The sequence below is a fragment of the Ailuropoda melanoleuca genome, chromosome 19 (genome assembly GCF_002007445.2).
Source record: "Ailuropoda melanoleuca isolate Jingjing chromosome 19, ASM200744v2, whole genome shotgun sequence".
Taxonomy (NCBI): Eukaryota; Metazoa; Chordata; class Mammalia; order Carnivora; family Ursidae; genus Ailuropoda; species Ailuropoda melanoleuca.
In genome coordinates, this window is record NC_048236.1 from 5,118,536 (window position 1) to 5,137,358 (window position 18,823).

Sequence of the window (18,823 nt, forward strand, 5' to 3'; positions counted from 1 at the left end):
CTGCCATTTTTGAAAACTTTGATGTGCATTGAAAACCAAACAGATGTCAGGGTGGTGATGCAGTGGATTTATAGCGGTGTCGCTGTATATACGGATCTGGATCTTTCTTCTCTCTTTTCTCCCTTTAAATGTGTTGTGTTCCTAATCAGTTAGGAGGATTTATTTTGCTAATTTGCTAACACATCACCCAAATTTCGGAAAAAAACCCCCTATTTTTGTTTCTTTTGAGTATAGTGCTTAAATTAAAGTAGAGGATTATAGGGTTATGACAAGTGTATGATGCTCCTTTGGGGGATGGCTTTGGTAGCAGCGCCTCCTCCAGATTTTTTGTTTTGTTTCCAAAGCTTTGCCCCATCTGTCTAGTTAAACATTTGACTAATATTCTGTTTGATTTTGGAAGTATTCTAATATGACCCCAGATTTGAATAAAGTTTCTCCTGAAAGGTGTGGTGGTTTCATTTGATTAAAAAGGAAATATGATTCTGGAACATGTGTGGTTCTGGATTATCTGTAGTAACGGGGGAAACCGTAATCGTCAATATGAGCTCTTACAGGTCAGTCCCTGAACTGATGCTTTAAATGCATTTCTCATTTAAATCTCAGCCACAAGGGGCATATCAATATTAGACATATTTTATAGGTGAGAAAACTGATGCTTTTTAGAGAAGTTACATAACTTCTCTAAGTCAAAGAGCTGGAGAGTCTCAGAAACCTGATCAAACCCAGACCCATCTAACTTCAGAGCCCATGCTGTTAAAACAGGGTTTTGCGTAGGTGGTGGTACAGATCCTGGCTGTGGGATGCCTCTTAGCTGTATGCTGCTAATGAGATATGTGACCTGGACAGGTTGTACAAGACCTCTGAGACTTGATCTTCCTCATCTGTCAAATGGGGATAATAAAACCTTTTCTTGAAGTGGTTTGAAGACCAGAAATAGTATTCTTTTGCTTGAAAGATACTCAGTGTGCACATTGGGTCATTATTATATTTTTAAATTTTAACTCATTAGGTCTTTTCCGCGGTTTTATTCTCCTTTAGCATCTGCATGAACCACCGACAAAAGATTTTTAAAAGATGCTACTGAATGAGACATCAGGACAATCGGAAGGGTTATTCATTTCTGAAACAAATAAGGAGGTTTGCTACGTGAAGGTGGGGAACGATGTATGTCTGTGAAACATTATCGGACCCCGAAGCCCAAGGGGGAATAGGGAGAACTAAGGACATTGAAACCTGGGTACAATTTCAACAAGTAGAAAGGAGAGGGTTTTGCAATAAACATAGTTGAGGTAGGAAGCATGTTGCTTGTTCTTGGAATAAGAAGAGACAAGTTTGGTTCATTCCTGCAGGTGATATAATTGTGGATTAATGGCAGAAAAGTTCAGAGAAGATACATTAGGACCAGAAAGCCCTCAGTTTCGTGCTAAGAAGTTTAAGTCTTTAAGAATTTTAAAAATCAGGATGGCTATAGGATAGGATAGAAGTCAGATTTCTCAAAATGAGTGATTTTGCACCCTAAAACATTAAGATAGTCTGAAGTGTCACATCCAAATACACGACTTATTAACTGAGCAGAAGGGGTAGGGGATGGAATAGTTATGGTTAACCAGGCTTGCTTACGGAGTTCTGATTATTCCTGTTCACACAGGCTTAAACAGTTATGAATTCATAGGAACCAGACCATAATTAAGCCAAAATATACTTAACTAATGAGTGGCACACATTTTTATATTCCTCGGGAAACAAAAACCATCTCCCATGACTCCCAGATGTATAAGCATAAAGTTTTAAGCTTTTTACCTCCACGTACAGACCTACCTCAGAGAGATGTGGGTTCAGTTCCAAATCACTACAAATACCATAAAGAAGTGAGTCAAATGACTTTTTTGGTTTCCTGGTGCATATAAAAGTTATGTTTACACTGCAGCGTAGTCTATCAAATGTGCAATATCATTGTCTAAACAAAGCGATATACATACCTTAATTAAAAACTATTTTATTGCTAAAAAAAAATGCGAACCATCATCTGTGCTTTCAGTGAGTCGTGGTCTTTTTGCTGCTGGAGGGTCTTGCTTCCATGTTAATGGCTGCTCACTGATTGGGGGGCAGTTGCCGAAGGCTGGGGTGGCTGTGGCAATTTTTAAAAGTAAGACAACCAGGACATTCGCCACATTGACAGACTCTTCCTTCCATGAACGATTTCTCTTGCATGCTGTTTGACAGCATTTTACTCACAGAAACTTCTTTACAAACTGGAGGCGGTCCTCTCATGCCCTGCCGCTACTTTCTCAACTAAGTATAACTCCCAAATCCTTTGTGGTCATTTCGACAATCTTCACAGCATCTCCATCTCAAGCCACTTTCTTTGTTCATCCATAAGAAGCCACTCCTCAGCCATTCACGTTTTATCATGAGATCGCAGCAAGTCAGTCCCCTCTTCAGGCCCCACGTTGAATTCCAGTTCTCTTGCAATTTCCACCCCACCTGCTGTTACTTCCTCCACTCCAAGTCTCGAACCTTCAATTCGGAAGAACTGCAGTAAACTGCAAAGCCCACTAAAGCAACGTCTGCTTGTATTGTTCTATCCCACTTCCACGACTTCATACGGAATTAAAGAACATAAAACTAATTGGAAAAAATCAACCAGTTAAAAGTAATTCTGAATGTTTCCTTTGCTATCCTTCACAGCCTTTGGGTGAATAACATGTTATAACTGGAGTGTCATGTCCTATGCACCTTTCCTGAGTAGGGAGAATCCACCAGAAATAAACCATCAAGTAAATGCAAACAAATTATAAACTCTCTTTAATCCATTTTAATCTGCTGCCTTTGCCTTGTCTCCAGTATTCTTACCCTTGGCCACTCCCCATTTAGTTACGATATTGAAATGGGTTAGTGTCCCGAATCCTGTGGTACAACAATGTTTTTATCATTTGCTTGATCTAATTTTTCTTCTCATGACCAAAAGTCAAAGGGAAGTGCTTCCAGTTTCTATCTAGAATACCAGGTTGCTAAAACTCAATTCTACCCACAATAAAAAAAAGAGGCATGAAAACCTGTATTGTATTTGTAAGGAGCGTTATGTCTTTGCAACACGTTTTCTTTAGCATTGTGCCCGTTTTGATATACTTATCCACTAAAGTAGTGTAAAAGTAGTTATTAATTTTGACACTAAAAAGCATCATCTTACTAAAATCAAAATTTAGGCTGGCATGGTTTTGATATACATCTGTTTTTCTTTACATTAAAAGAAAAAAATTTGTCTAAGCTTCAGTCACTTTTATGGTATAGTCTACAGTTTACAATATGAGTTATTTGAGAAAATACATTACAATCATACACACACACACACTTTTAGACCGTTTTTAAACAAGACTTTTAAAAAGGTGCTTTTAATCTAAATTCTATTGCTCTGTTCCTGTAGAGTTCTGTAGAGTGACATGTTGGCTGGTTATGTTAATGTTGGTCCCTGGGATAAGATTATCATCATCTCCTTCAATCAAAGAATCCCACTGATCAAAATCTTTCTGCAGTCCTGTAAAATAGAAACAGTAGTTAAGCGTAGTAAACGTTTTGAGAGCATGAAACAGCTCAGTGCCTCTAGATGGCAGCACAGACTCACTAATGATGCATGATTCCAGCGGCCTGGTCCGCTGGGTAGGAGCTCCCCACAGCAGCTGCTTCTAAGAGATGGGACTATGGAAGTTGGTGCAGCCGCTTTGGAAAACAGTATGGAAGCTCCTCAAAAAGTTAAAAATAGAGCTACCCTATGATTCAGCAATTGCACTACTAGGTATTTACTGCAAAGATACAGATGTAGTGAAAAGAAGGGCCACATGCACCCCAATGTTCATAGCAGCAATGTTCAAATAGCCAAACTGTGGAAGGAGCTGAGATGCCCTTCAAGAGACGAATGGATAAAGAAGATGTGGTTCATATATACAATGGAATATTATTCAGCCATCAGAAAGCATGATTACCCAACATTTGCATCAACATGGATGGAACCGGAGATTATGCTAAGTGAAATAAGTCAAGCAGAGAAAGACAATTATCATATGGTTTCACTTATAGGTGGAACATAAGGAATACATGGAGGACATAGAAGGAAGGGAAAAACGAAGGCGGGAGATAAGAGGGGAAGACAAACCATGAGAGACTATGGACTCCGGGAAACAAACTGAGAATCTCAGATGGGAGGGGGGTGGGGGGATGGGCTAGCCCGGTGATGGGTATTAAGGAGGGCACATATCGCATGGTGCACTGGGTGTTACACACAAACAATGAATCATGGAACACTACATCAAAAACTAATGACATACTGTATGGTGACTAACATAACATAATAAATTTTTTTAAAAAAGAGAGATGGGACTAGACACCACTAGCTGCCAGGCCCCTCTGCAGGGGAGTCCACCAAGTCTGCGCAGAAACACTATTACCTTTAACAGGTAGACTCATACATAGCGTGCAAAGCAGCAGAATTAAATCTCTCATGCTTTTGTTTTCAAACTGATTTACTGCCCTGTTGTTACATTGCAGACCAGCTGGAGACAGTTAAAACAGGACTAATGCTGGATGAAGACAGTTTTGTCCTAAGAATCACCTGGTTTATGTCATGAAATATACTCTTAGTTTCTTACCTAAATGCTTTTGTAAAAATGCTAATGAAGCTTTGTTGCTAAGATCAAGTGCTACATTTGAATCTATATCTCCTTTTAAGGTGAATATGTATCCAACTATTTTGCCAGTTGCAAAGGTGAAATCAGCAAAATTCTGATGGACTGAGCCCCTGAAAGAGAAATGAGACATTGATAAAGCACATAGTTTGAGAACATTATTTTTGTAGTTAGGGTACAGGAAGGATACTGGCCTCACCGGCTATTTACTGAAAACTAAGGAAATAAAACCTGTAGATTTTGGTCCCTTTAGATGTGTTTGCGGGTCACAGCCTGCACGTATAGGGATCTTAGTGTATATACTCATCTCCCTTCTAGTAAACAAAGATTCCAGTCTTCCTTGGCATCTTGGCTTTAGAAGAAATGATTCCAGCTCTTTCTTTTTCTTTTTCTTTTTTTTTTTTTTTGAGCTGATACAATGTAGTACGTATCGTAGGGACTGTGTACCCAGAGCCAGAAGCCTATTACATTTGCTTACCAACACCACTTAACTTCATATCTATTTGATGCTGGTCAAAACACACTGCACATAAGCCTAGGATTAAGTAGATTTAAGGAAAAAAACCCTTTCGCTTGTATTGTTTAAACTGTAAGTATCTTATATGTATCATTTATGCTGCTCCTTAAACCCACCAACAGCCTCACATCAAGTACAACGGCCTTTTTTTAGGGCTCATTTTCTACTGCCTCTGAGACATTTGATACTTTCTTGCAGTTTTTCTTTTTCCTGTGTTTTCTCGACCTTCTCTTCCCTTGTTTGTACCTTCCCTTCTTCCCCTCATCACTCTGTTCTCCCCTGGCTCATCACATGCATGAAGACATTCCTCAAGATTCTGTTCTCAGACCAATTTTACCCACTTGGTGGTCTTCTCTATTCCAAAGGCTTCGTGTATAATACAAGCATTTACTTTCCTAGTGCGTGGCCAGACATCTCTACCCAGATTTCCCTGGCTCAAGCTGAGAGATCCCAAGTTTAGAACACATCTTTCCAGCCCTGCCCGTTGCGGCTGCTTCTGCTAAGCCAACCACAGCTCTCAGTTATCCATCCTCGAACCAGAGCCACCTGCCTCCCCCACTCCTACTTCCCTGCTTCCACTCACAAGCTGAGTGTCAGAAGCACAAAGCAGGTAGAAACAGGGTCAGGAGCAGACTCCTGGATGCTCCCGACAGTGGAGGAATGGCCTCAGGAAAAGGAGGTAGGGGAGAAAGAGAGGGAGCAGTCTCCACGATAGGAGGAGCAGCAAAGAGTAGGGTTGTAATATCCCGGGGAGGAGAAATAGGGGAAGTCTACAAGGTCAAGGTCGAATGGATGCAGAGAGCAGGGTCCAGGCTGCAAATAATCTGCTGGGCCTTTTTTGTGCTTGGTCGGGCGAGTTGCAGTACACTGGTGGGGGTTTGGGAAGTTAGCCCATAGGAATCAAAGTAAAAATGGAAGTACAGATGAACTATGAAATATGAGCTATTCTGTCCAGGTTCCTAGCAGAGAAAGGAAGAAAAAAAGGTAGAGAAGAGCCTAGTAAGGAAGTGGGATTGAGGACGGCTAGACATTCTGCATCATTTCTGTTTTAGAATTAAATAGACTTGTGCATACAAATATTGAAGCCCTTAACTAACTTGAAGCTAAACTACCTAGATCCTCCTATCTTTCTAAAGTCTCTTGATCCTTTGAGACCAGTTCTACTCCCACGTCTTCCAAGCAGCCTTTCCCGAACACCTCCGGTGGAAAAGACACCAGTCTCTGACCCCATAGTGCTCGCTGCCTATACGGTTTATGTTTCCTTCCCACCACCTCTTCTTCGAAATAAATCAGGTTTCAGAAGAGGGATGAGCCCTACCTTGTAACAACACATTGTCAGTTCAAAACTCTACTGGGGTTTCTTTTTCACACCCACGATATCAGCATATCACTGATGCTCAAGGGCATCCCATTATAGCTTTGGGGAATTTCTAAATTCATATTCTTTCTACACAGGTACACACTGCGGATCTCAACAGATGCTCTGCCTTTTTCCCCCCCAAAAATTCATAGTCTAGCCTGCTCCCTACCCCAGCCCCCAAATGCATAAGCCTGCTCTTGTGTTTAGATAAAAATAGCATGTATCCTAATGTAAATTTTAATTATCAGTATATGAAGGACTTATGTTAATGCTACTCAAAATATCTGCATTTCAAAAAAGAGCAAGCATAAATGCACTTAGACCCTGAAATTATCTAATATTCTCCCTCATCGAAAGTCTCAACAATGAATTTAAGAGCTCTGTCATGCCTACCAAATGGTTATCTTTTGATGTTTATCCAAGTTGCAAGTTTCTGTTTCAGATGATGAAATAAATCACTTACTAATACTTACCTGATTGTAATCATGTTTCTTTCTTTGCCAGGCAAGTAGCTTTTTTCCATTCTTTTGATATTAGCAGGATATTGGAACCGTTCCGAGTTGATAAAAAAGAGAGGCTGAGGAATTCTGGAATATATTTCATCATCCAGTGGAAACATCCAAGCATCAAGGGCAATCCCGCACCTGCAGGAGTTCGGGGACGATGACAAAAGAAGGCTGGTTACACACTGACTGACATACGGAATTTCTAGTGATGTTAGCATTAATGGGCACACACCATCCTGGTTTACTATGGGCTATCTCATGGGTATTATACTTCAGTGTGGGAAGGGGCTATGATTAGCTTTACAAGGTAGCAGACTTGGAATTACATAATCATTTTCTTTAGGAGGCATTTAGAAATTGCGACCTTTAGAAAGATATAGTGTCTTTATGATGTTTTATTTATTTTTGCTACATTGCTTTCAAAATAAATTCTTAATAATTTCTCCAAAACTGTGGGGTGTCCAAAGACATATACAATACACGCATATTGCCCCTGCATTTCCAGACCTTCTAGGCACTCTGCAGTCAATTTATTATGCCTTTCTCACAGTTAACTGTTGGACCAGAAGCTTTATAGTCAGAGGTACTTCACCTGGAAAAGTGTCTGGAGGTTGAAGAAAAACACAAGGGGTATATCATTTGAAAATGTAACTTGCTTTTTAAAAGTAAGCTTATCCTACATTTCTGGACCTTTTGGACACTCCATTTTATGTGCTAAATGGGCAAAAGAAGAGAATTCCCTTATGGAAACAGATTTTAAAAATTTGTGAGGTGAAGTTTCACAAAGGGTCCTACCCATGTTCTATATGGTTGGTTCTTCATGATCTCATCAAGTCTGTGATGCCGTGGTTCAAGAAAGAAAATATTTTTTCAAGTTGTAAGACCAGAGCCTGGTCTTGACTCTTGCTCAAATAACTGTAATTTAAGACCTCTATCCATCTTTTTTTTAAAAAGATTTTATTTATTTATTTATTTATTTGAGAGAGAAAGCCAGTGGAGGGAGGAGCGGAGGGGGAGAGGGAGGGGGAAAGAATCTCAAGCAGACTCTGTGCTGAGTGCAGAGTCCAACCTGGGGCTCAGTCTTACGACCCTGAGATCATGACCTGGGCTGAAACCAAGAGCCAGGTGCTTAACTGGCTGAGCCACCCAGGGGCCCCAAGACCTCTATTCATCTTAAAGACGGAAAAAAAAAATAATTTAAAAAATGCCTTGCATATTGGGGAACTCCAGAAATATCGTAAGATACACGACTGATATCACAACCATTATGACATAGATAAAATGTATATATAAAGATACATTTCCCAGTGAAAATATTAAGCCCTTAAGCAGATAAATAAGAATGATTCAGGAAAATACATAAGAATGGGGAGAGCTTTTAATAGCAAGAGAAGTAGATGGTTTCTGTCTGGGAAAATTCATATAGAGTACTTTATGGGGGCAAAAGAACAGACTTATAAACTCTGAAGGATCCTTTCCTTGGTAAGAATTTGATAGATATTCTATCTCACATGGGTTATCATTTCCCCTCTTCCAATAACTTGCCGTTTTCTCTCTTTGCCTCCCCTTACCTGAATCTCTGGTCTTCACTAAGAGTTTGAATAACCGTGGCTCCACCAAAAGAGTGTCCAATCACTGCTATTTTATTCCTGTCGATAGAGTCCTACACGAAAAAGCACAATATATATTCATCACTATCTCACCCGTGGTTAGTATAGAACGGTTTTTTAAATTATGAAATTATCATTCATTTCATGGGCATGGTTAAGTCTTTTGATTTCTTGTAAAAGAAATACATACACATGTATCCTCACACATACACACACACACACACACACACACACACAGTTTACGTGTTGAGCATTCGTAGAAGTTCAGAAGTAAACTTAATGATCCACGTAGGCACCCACACTTGAAACACCAACACCACTGCAGGCTTCTGCCTCTCCCCGCTCCACGTTTAATTCGTGTGTTCATTCCACGCGTATCTATTGAGCACCTGCTCTGTGCAGGCACCGCAGACCACGCTCACTGAGACCCCAGTCCACCGGCGGCAAAAGAGACACAGACGCACGATGCAGACACAGCGGGTGGTGCCCAGGAGCACGTGTGAAAGACAGCTCACCATCCCAGGGGTGGCGCTGCGGTCCAAGAAGGCTTCTTGGAGGAGGCGATGCCTGACTTGAGTTGAAGAGTAAGCAAGACTCAGGGAAAAGACCGTGTCAGGCCAAGGGGACAACACGTCCAAAAGCACGGAGGCAGGAGAGGGAGGGGCTGGCTAAGGGACAAAAACTCTTTGCAGTATCAGGTGAACAGACCATCATCTTCTGCCCGAACTGAAGTACTTCTAGTTCTCTCTATCCCGTCTACTCCAACCTCCACACACAATTTTGGGCCTTTGGTCATGCTGTCCACTTTGATAGTCTTTCACTCCCTCTCAATAGCCTGTTGACAACTTTTGACCACCCTTTCAGGATCAAGCTCAGAAATATGCAAAAGCCGTCCCAGAACTTACACCACTTCCACTGGAGGTACTGAGTCGAACCAGAAAAATTGCTATTTTTGCAGCTCAAAGCTGGCTGTTGGCATTTCATATCTAGTGGACCTAACACATACCTCAGTGCTGTAACAGTTCACGTATACTTTTTTTTTTTAATTTGCAGCCCTTTGTCATGTCATTCCTTGCATTACAGCAGAAAAGCAGATAAGAAGGAAAAATAAAGAATGACAGGACAAGGGAAATGGCTTTTTCTTAAGCTGACCTTCAGTTGTTCCACATCAAACTCTAAATCCAAGACATTCTTCACTGGCTTTCCACCATCCATGTCCAGAATCAAATCGAGAGCTTGCGAACACTCCTTTGCTCTTATCTGTACCTAACATGATTATTAGAAAAAGGAAATGACAAAATAAAAAAATGACAAAGATTCGAAAAATGACCAAAAAAATGACAAAATGTGACACTTACGTTAGAGTCTGTGTAGGCACTGCCTGTGGGAAACATGGCTGACTGCGTCTAAAGTGGAAATGTCTAAGTGCTGGTGACTGGAACACAGCCCGGCGTGATGACACGGGCCCCAGCTTTGCAGGTAGTTATAGCTTAGTGCAACTCCTAGTTCTGTCGCTTACCTGCTGTGTGACCTCAGATGAGGTACCCGACCTCTCTGAGCTTCCATTTATTGTGGGATAATGCCTACCTCAGTGAACAGTGGGTGGGATTAAATGCAAAGACATATGTAAAGCACCCACTGGAAAGCTTGGCACAGAGGTGAAAGCCAGTGTGCCTTCTCTCATCTTCCAGACACCCCTGTGAAAAAGATACTGTTATTATGCATTATATTGTAACAGATAAAAATAGAGGCAGAACAGTAAGTAAGTAACAGTAACTAACGTGTCCAAAATCATCACTATGAAGTGATGGCACCAGGATTCAAACACAGAAAGTTGGATTCTAAGGTCTGGCCTCGGAACACTATTCCATGCTGCATCTTCGAAAAGCAGTGTCTTTAATATTGCCTTGAAAAGGAGGATCTTTGTGGATTTCTCTTCTAGCACTTCCGAGGTTCTCAAATTAGACGTTCCATTGCGAAAAATTTCTGAATATGTACTGTCTTCTCTCAGGATTTTTACATTTGTTTTTACTACGATCCGGACTTTTCATTAAGGGAATTGTATCACTCAGAGAATCTTCTGACAGGTCTTTGGGGAATGGGATATAGGAGAGCGAGGAGTGCACCTTGCACTATGTAAATGGCATGAGCAAGCGTCATCCTTTTGCATATGCTTTTGAGTCACCACGCCCCCTCCCCTCCTGCTGCCGTGTACCTGCTCATTTCGTACAGGCATCTCCTCGTCCTCTGATTTTAGGCTTTTAAGATAGAGCCAAGACTTATTCCCTATTTCCGCAGCAGACTGGTCTTGGAAATAGTAAGTCGCGGAGGCGGACCCATCCCTACAATGCAAACAGATTCAATGACTTACACTCGCTCTTCCTCTTCTCCGTCCCCTCCCATGCTCCCACCCCCACCCCCAAGTTCACTCTGAGTTTTCTGACCTCCCTGTCTTCTTCCATTCTACTTTTGCTTTAAAATCAAAGAGGCCCCCAAGGGAGTCTACGAAAACGTCACTGCTGGGGTCAAATCCACCCATTCTATCTTCACAATTCTAGGAGGTCCCTTAGAGACTCACACCAGGAGTCAAATCCCAGTGCTGCCACTTACTCACCATCTGGTTTGGGGCAAGTTACTTACCTTTTTCCAGCTTCGTTTCCCTCCTCCTCAAACCAGTGATAATAGTAACCACTTCAAAGGGTTTTTACAAAGATTAAATGATGGTGTATGAACAGGGCACACAATAAACCCCAGAAAAGCTAGCTGCTCCTGAAAGTTTAACTCGGTCTCCTTTTTTTCTTCATCATGTAACCACAGTTGACAATTTCACGGATACAATTTTATAAATCTTTTTGGAAGTTAGAGCCCAGGTGACCTACCTGTGTTCTACAGCAGCAACTATGAACCCATGCGATGCCAGATCAATGCCAATAGCAGAATAAATTGTCCTTCAAAACAAAAAGAGGAAAGCATTGAACTACCAGCCAGGCTTAGGCAGGGCCCGCTAATAAGCCTGGGAACATGGAGGCCGTTATACCCCCATAGTAGTGCCAGGGGGTAAACCAGATAGCTGTGATTCTCAAAGAGGGCAGCTCTGCCCCTCAAGGGATATTTGACCATGTGTAGCGGTATCAGGACTGGGTAGAGGGTGCTACTGGTATCTAGTGGGTAGAGGGACATATCCTACAGCGTGTAAGACCACCCTCTACAAGAAGAAATGGTTTTCTGTGAAACGTCGGGAGTCCCAAGATCGAGAAACCCTGATGCGGTGATTCTAAGCATTGCTTTTGAGAAGGCTTTAATGTTGGCCCTCCTACTTATCAGCTATATGACTTTAGGTAATTACATCATTGAATCTTTGTCGGCACCTGTAAAAGGGGACTAATACTGCCTTTGCTTTAGAACAGTTGTGAAGTTCTCATAAGACCGCATACGTAGGAAGGCAGTGCAGTGTGGTGCTTAGGAGAAGGGGACCTACAGTCTGATCCCTGCATTTGAATCCACCACTGATCAGCTGTCTGCCTTGAATAAGTCACTGATCTTTCCTCTGTCATGGTAGGGTACCTGGTGGGATTACTCTAACTATCAAGTGAGTAATACATTTTCAGTGCTCGTAAATATGTCTAAAACAGGGGAAAGACTGAACACATGGCAACTCTTAGTTAAATGATTGGACACAAAGAATCATGTGCTAAGCAACTGCATTCATACCCCCTTTCCATTCTTCATTCTGCACTAGCTTCACATTTCATTCATTCAATAGGAAATGGCAATAGAGAGCCAAACGGAGGTAGTAGGAATTCCATCTTCTACCGTTGAAGACACACAACCTACTCAAGAAGGGATCAGCAAACCTTCTCTGTGAAAGGTCAGGATGTGAATATTTCCAGTGGGCAATATAATAACTGTCACAGCTACTCAACTCTGCTGTCATAGCACAAAAGTAGCTGCAGATAATGCAAAAGGTGGAATGAATGTGGCTGTGTTTCAATAAAGCTTTATTTATAGAAACAGGCAGCAGGCTGGATTTGCCAACCACTGGTTAAGTAGAAATTAAAAAACTAGTTAGACTACAATTAAAGTACCAAAGATCATTTCTTTTTATTTATCTATTTATTGATAGAGAGAGAAAGAGAAAGAGAGAGAGCATGAGCAGAGGGAGAGCCAGAGGGAGAGGGAGAGAGAGAGAATCTCAAGCAGACTCCCCACTGATCATGGACCCTGCTGCAGGACTCGATCTCACCACCCTGAGATCATGACCTGAGCTGAAATTGAGAGTTGGACACTTAACCCACTGAGGCTGCCAGGCGCCCCCTGAAGATAATTTCTTATTGCAGATACCACCCAACTTCTTGCCAGCTAAAAGCCACCTATTTCTGAAAGTCTTATAATCCTCTGAGGTAGAAAAAAGTGTAGGCAGCTGAGAAGATGGAAGAGGAGAGGGTGTGGAGGTCATGCAAATGTGCCAGTCAGAGGTCATGCCATAGAGCGCATAGCTGACTAAAGACCCCACCCAGCCTCTGCCCCTCTAGGTCCACCACCACCAGCTAAGCTTCCTGTGGGATGCACCCAGTGACTGGCACAGCGTGGGTACTAATGTAGGCCCATTCTGGTGAGATGCAGGACTCCTTTGATGAGCAACTTCTGGTCAAGCACTCCCTCAGTTGGCCTGGTCCCATCTCTCCTTGAAGTGTGCTGTAATCTGAGACTCTTCATACCCAGTCTCTCCATTCCCCATCTCCTTCCCATGTGTTCAAGCTGCATCATGATCTGAAGGTTCTATCTTTTCCTGCTCGGTTCCCTCTAGCCTTCACAGACATTTCTCCCAATAAATATCTTTCACAGGTAACCCAATCTTGGTGTCAATTTCTCAGAAGACCCAACCCAGGGGATGATTTTGAGGGTGTAAATATTATAATATAGAAGGGTGACAGCCAAAAATGTAAACCCTTCCCTTCTTGTCATGAGGCTGGTCTCCATGAGCTAGAAGGAGGGATCAAACTACTTGACAAGATAGGACTGGACTGATCAACGGACCACAGCCAATGTTTGAGGAACCCCAATTCCTCCAAGATGGGGGCCAGTGTGATACTCTAAAATCTGTTCTTCTTTTTTGGGGGGGGAATGCATTCGGTCATTGGTCCTTGGGAATTAAAATTGTTCAGCCTTTCAAACATTACCGGAATGCTCCAAGACCATGAGAAAAAACAATTAGTGGATATTTTTCACCAGTCCTCAGAGGGGAATTCCAGTCTGCGGGAGTTGTCATTGAACCTAGACAACAATGAGAGATGATAATTAGTGTTCTCTCTGACTTGAATGTTGCTGGTTAATTTAACTTACATCTTCTTAGTGCAAATCCTGACCTGTGGAATTTATATTTATGTTTTTAGGTATTACTAGTAAATTCATTAAAAAGCCTGCTACTAGATACCTACCAACCAAGGACCTGAAGCATGGAGTTTTCCCCAAGATCATAAAATCATTAATCATCAGTTCCCCACTGCTAGCTCTGTGCTTAAGATGAGACACTTCCCTACCTACAGGTGTATTTAGAAAGGCTATTCTTTAGTACCAATGCCAGGTGTTGGCCAAACTTCAAAGGGAATATTCTGAAACTGAACTGAACCTCAGGAGCATTACACCGAGAACCAGAATCTTCGAATCAGGGACTCCTTTCATTCTAACTGGCTTATGATCTAAAGAAACAGACCATGGACTTCATACTCAGATGTGGTTTTGGACGCAGCTCTGTCACCTACTATTGACCTTGAGCAAGTTACAAGAACTCTCTTGAGTTTCAGATTCCCCTTTTTGTAAAACGGAGCAAATGGTATCTTCCAGGGCTTTTGTGAGAATGTTGTCTAAGTAGGGACTATATGCAAAGCACCCATCTCGTGACACAGTAAGGGGCTCAAAATACGGAAGATGTTGCCTTCCTTCACTTCTCAATCGCTGTTGTCGTTACTATCTTCAGTCACTTGGGTTCCATTTTCTCATTTATAAAACAGAGATGCAGTCATGAAGATCGGATGGGATGATCACTCTGGAAGCGATTTATAACTTATTCAGCACCATAAAGACCTGTAGTTCTATTTCCATCATTTCTGTTATAAAGTGGTTTTTAAGAAAACTCCAAGGAGACGTTTAAAATAAATGCTGTTGTAGGTAGTTCTGAGAGAGAGGTTTGAAGATCTGGTTAACACTGGCCCCACAGTACTGTCTGATCAAACAGATAACATATTAGTGATCTGTAGACAAACGAAGCCATCAACGCACAGAAGATGGTGTTGGTGAGAGGAGCTGGTTCCTTGCGGGTGGGCGAGGGGAAGGAGAGTAGTCTCCTTGCTTACCATAGGTGAGGAATTAGCTTTCACTTCCCTACAGAGCATCCAGGGCACTGGGTACCTCAGCCAGCCTGCTACTTACTCACCGGATTATTGCTTCCCCACAGTATGTAAGCGGGAACATTAAAGACCAGCCAGACACAGATATTACAGCCAGTCGGAAAGTCTGACACTTTCTGTCCCTCCACCTACCCCAATATATGCAGGACAAACAAAATGAGAACCCTTGATTCTCGGATAGTCACCTGGGCTTTTAAGAAAGACTTTGTCATCTTAAGAGGTTTAGACTGGAGAAAAAAATCTACTTTGATCCTCGCCTGAAACTTTTGCGTTTTCAAGGTTTTCATATATTCTAGAGCCTACAAAGCAGGATCAACGGAAATCTTACCAAAAAACAAGCTCAATATTTTGCCCATAAGCCAGTGCGTTCCAAGATATTTACTAAGACCAAAAAAATATTCTTTGTTGGGGATCCAAAGGGTGTCAGAGTGGTGCTCGTCCTCTTGGGAAGGATAATACAAACGCAAGAAAGTGCCCTGTAGAGGAAAGGAATGTACTTTTAGTGAGGTTGCTTCTCCGTTCTGTTCCGATGGCTATTTTGCATACTTAATTAGTGGAGACCCAGATACCTCTGTTGTTCACAGAGAGGTCGAGAGAAAAGTTTTTAAGCTGCTGTGGTGATTAAAAACAGTAGACAGAGAAGCAAAATAGAACAATATGCCTTCGGAGTGAAAAGAAAGTATGAGCAGGCTGGTTTCAACCATTTAGGAAGGGGAAAATAAAGAGAGTTTATAGGTAAATTAGTCCCATGACAACAACAAGTTGGGGGATGACTTAACCAGCGAAAGGCTTCCTAGACAAGACAAATGGCAAAATGAGTCATTCTCAGGTCAGGGCAAGGGCCAGTTTCAAAGCCTTCTAGTGGGCAATAGTCACAGTCAGTACTCGAATATAAGGATAAGCGGTATTAATCAAAGCGTTACCTTCTTTGTATAATCAAACATCAAATCTGTACAACCGACAGAATAAGGTCCATTTCCTTTGGGAATTTTAGACTGGCCCACACTTGCAGCAGCCATCAGAGCTTGTAGTTTATTGGCCCATGCTGAAAAAAAGGTAAATATTATCTCACTGCCATTCATTACACTCCCGACTTTATTATGCAAAAAGAAATTCCAAGGCAATCAAGTTACATCTCTTAGTTTCTGGCCTCCTTCATTTCTTTACCCAAATAGTACAATACACAAATAATTATTGAGGGCCCAGTGGAAGCAAAGTATTGTGTGGCAATAAAGATAGAGGTGGACATAGCCCTTCCCCTAAGGTGCTTAAGGCTATCACCTCCTAACACTTAGAGCCTTGCCCTTAGCTTCCACTCTGATCCAGATCACGTCAAAGACCGCTTCCCCAGTCTGGTTTTTCCCAAACAGGAACCTTACCTCACATTTCGGATTTGGGCTTACAACTTCCTGTTGGGTGCCTCCACCCGCTGTCCTTCCCGTTAGGAACATTAAGGCCAATGGTCCAAAGTAAGACTGAATGGCCATCTCCCAACTCTTCCTCCTCATCCTTTAACCACACAGCCTGCAACTCCAGCATTTCCTATCTCGTGCATCCCAAGCCAGAAACTCAGGAATCAGCCCCCTACCTCCTTCTCATCAACCCCCTACATCCAACTAGATCTCAATTTCTAACATTTGTTTTTAGCTTAGAATTCTCTCTCCAGTATAGCCCTGGTCCCCTAGCTCAGCTGTGTATTTACACATTCACGGTCTCTTGACCAGAGAGCTGTCCTCTCTCCTAACTGTCCTATTCATCTTGGATCTTGACCCCTTCAAATGCATCCTTTACACAATGCTTGGAGTGATTTGAAGCACAAATTTCACCAGGCAATGCTTCTGGTAATTTTTCAATGGCTGCCTATCACCAAGTGGGTACTTCTTTTTTTTTTTTTTTTTAAAGATTTTATTTATTTATTCGACAGAGATAGAGACAGCCAGCGAGAGGGAACACAAGCAGGGGGAGTGGGAGAGGAAGAAGCAGGCTCATAGCAGAGGAGCCTGATGTGGGGCTCGATCCCATAATGCCGAGATCACGCCCTGAGCCGAAGGCAGACGCTTAACTGCTGTGCCACCCAGGCGCCCCACCAAGTGGGTACTTCTGAAGGGGGAATATATTGGAAACTTTTTGGAAGGCAGTTCGTAGGGCCGTATGTAAATCTACACACGCCTTCCTACGCTATGTCCACTGCAGCTGGAGGCACAGATGTGGCCTATCCTTCCAGCGCTCCAGGGTTGAAATGTACAGAGTTCGCAGGAGCACACGTCACATCTCAAGTTCCTGGGCACCGTAAGAAAGCGGTCTGAAGGTCCCCTGCCTTGTACTCTTTTGCTTTTTCCTTGAAGTTACCCACCTCCCACAGGCCCAGCAGAGCTACACACTGAGCCATTTGCCGCCTCTGCACCTTAATAAATTCTATTTCCTGTGTTTGAAATCCCAATGGCAAACTCCTGTTCAACTTTCAACATCTTGATCGGATGTCAGGTCTTCTCAGAAGCCTTCCCGCACTCCCCAGACTTAATCATTTCATCTCAGTATTAAATCAGTTCCCTGTATATATTTTTATCATTCTTCTTATCCTATATATTAAAGTGAGGTGTTTGCATACTTTGTCTCCCACACGAGGCTATTTCTTAAGAGCTGTATACATCCTCAGATCTTAATGCTGGCACACAGTTGGTGCTCCATAAATATTTGTGAAAGTGAGCCGAGCTAAGCTGTTCATTGCCACTGGGCTCTCATTTGCATGAAATGCTTTATGGTATATATCCTTTTTCCCACCCACTCTTGAAACTGTTTCTCCCTCTTTGGTGCTAAAACTCTTCAACATACCTGCAGTTGTATCCGTTCTCCTCCTTTCTACACCCCACGCAAGTCCATATTTACTTGTACGGTGGTGAGTCCCAATATCACTATATCCGGACTCTCACTTTTCTTGATTCAGCTTGCCTACTTGTTTTCTTCTATTGGACTGTGAGAGTCTATTTCTCCACTAGACAGACTCCTTCAAGCTTTCCATCCCATTCTGCCTCTGCCACTGAGACACTTGGAGCTATGTCAGATATGGAAATTACATCGATATCATAGGGCATCACCCAGAAAGGTTTTGAGTTATAAGAAGCCCATCTTTCATGTAGGTGACTCATGTGTGAAGACCTGCCAGTGACGAGCCCTTCAATACATCAGGCTTGCGACTCAAAGCCAGTCCACGGATCAGCATCACTGGTGTCCGCTGGGAGCTCGGGAATGCACGATCTTCAGCCTTAGCCCAATTCTACTGACTCAGAAAAGCTGTGCCTATTAAAGTTTAGAAAGCACTAGGCAAAGGTACCAGAGTGCCTAGTCTGACACACAATTCACAGTCCAAAGGCAAGCAGGGAGTTCCAAGGAAGGGAGGAGATGAATGGACCTGGGGTATTAGAGCCAGGTGGTCTATTCCGCATTCCAGCTAGACCTCTGATGCTATGAGGCTCCCGCCTAGGCCATTTACTCCCCTCTCTTATCCTCATTTGTGAAGTGAGGCAAAAAGCACTTGCCCACCCGCAGGACAGCTGCAAGAAGGAAGTGATAATGGGAGTCAAGTGCCCAGCACGGAACACAACACATAATCAGCAGACAGCCGATGCTACGTGTCCCTTACCTAGAGTTAGTTAACTCTGGCTACCCCAAATTTAAGCCCTTAGAGGAGTGTTAGTAGATGTAAACTAGACCATACCATTTTCCCTTTGGGCAGATTCAAAATCC

At 42.4% G+C, this 18,823-nt stretch overlaps 1 protein-coding gene across 2 annotated transcripts in view; it reads right to left on the reverse strand.

Moving 5' to 3' along the window:
- Positions 1-1,980: 1,980 nt before the first annotated feature.
- PLA2G7 (phospholipase A2 group VII) overlaps positions 1,981-18,823 on the reverse strand; it is a 41,680-nt gene continuing 24,837 nt past the window's right edge. For both annotated transcript variants that reach the window (XM_002919004.4, XM_019799428.2), the window contains 10 exons: positions 16,003-16,124; positions 15,408-15,555; positions 13,853-13,946; positions 11,552-11,620; positions 10,888-11,014; positions 9,825-9,938; positions 8,634-8,725; positions 7,030-7,200; positions 4,644-4,792; positions 1,981-3,535 (listed from right to left, as the gene is read on the reverse strand). In XM_002919004.4, coding sequence (XP_002919050.1) covers positions 3,405-3,535; positions 4,644-4,792; positions 7,030-7,200; positions 8,634-8,725; positions 9,825-9,938; positions 10,888-11,014; positions 11,552-11,620; positions 13,853-13,946; positions 15,408-15,555; positions 16,003-16,124 — 1,217 coding nt within the window. In that variant the 3' untranslated portion in view covers positions 1,981-3,404. The remainder of the gene's footprint in view (positions 3,536-4,643; positions 4,793-7,029; positions 7,201-8,633; positions 8,726-9,824; positions 9,939-10,887; positions 11,015-11,551; positions 11,621-13,852; positions 13,947-15,407; positions 15,556-16,002; positions 16,125-18,823) is intronic.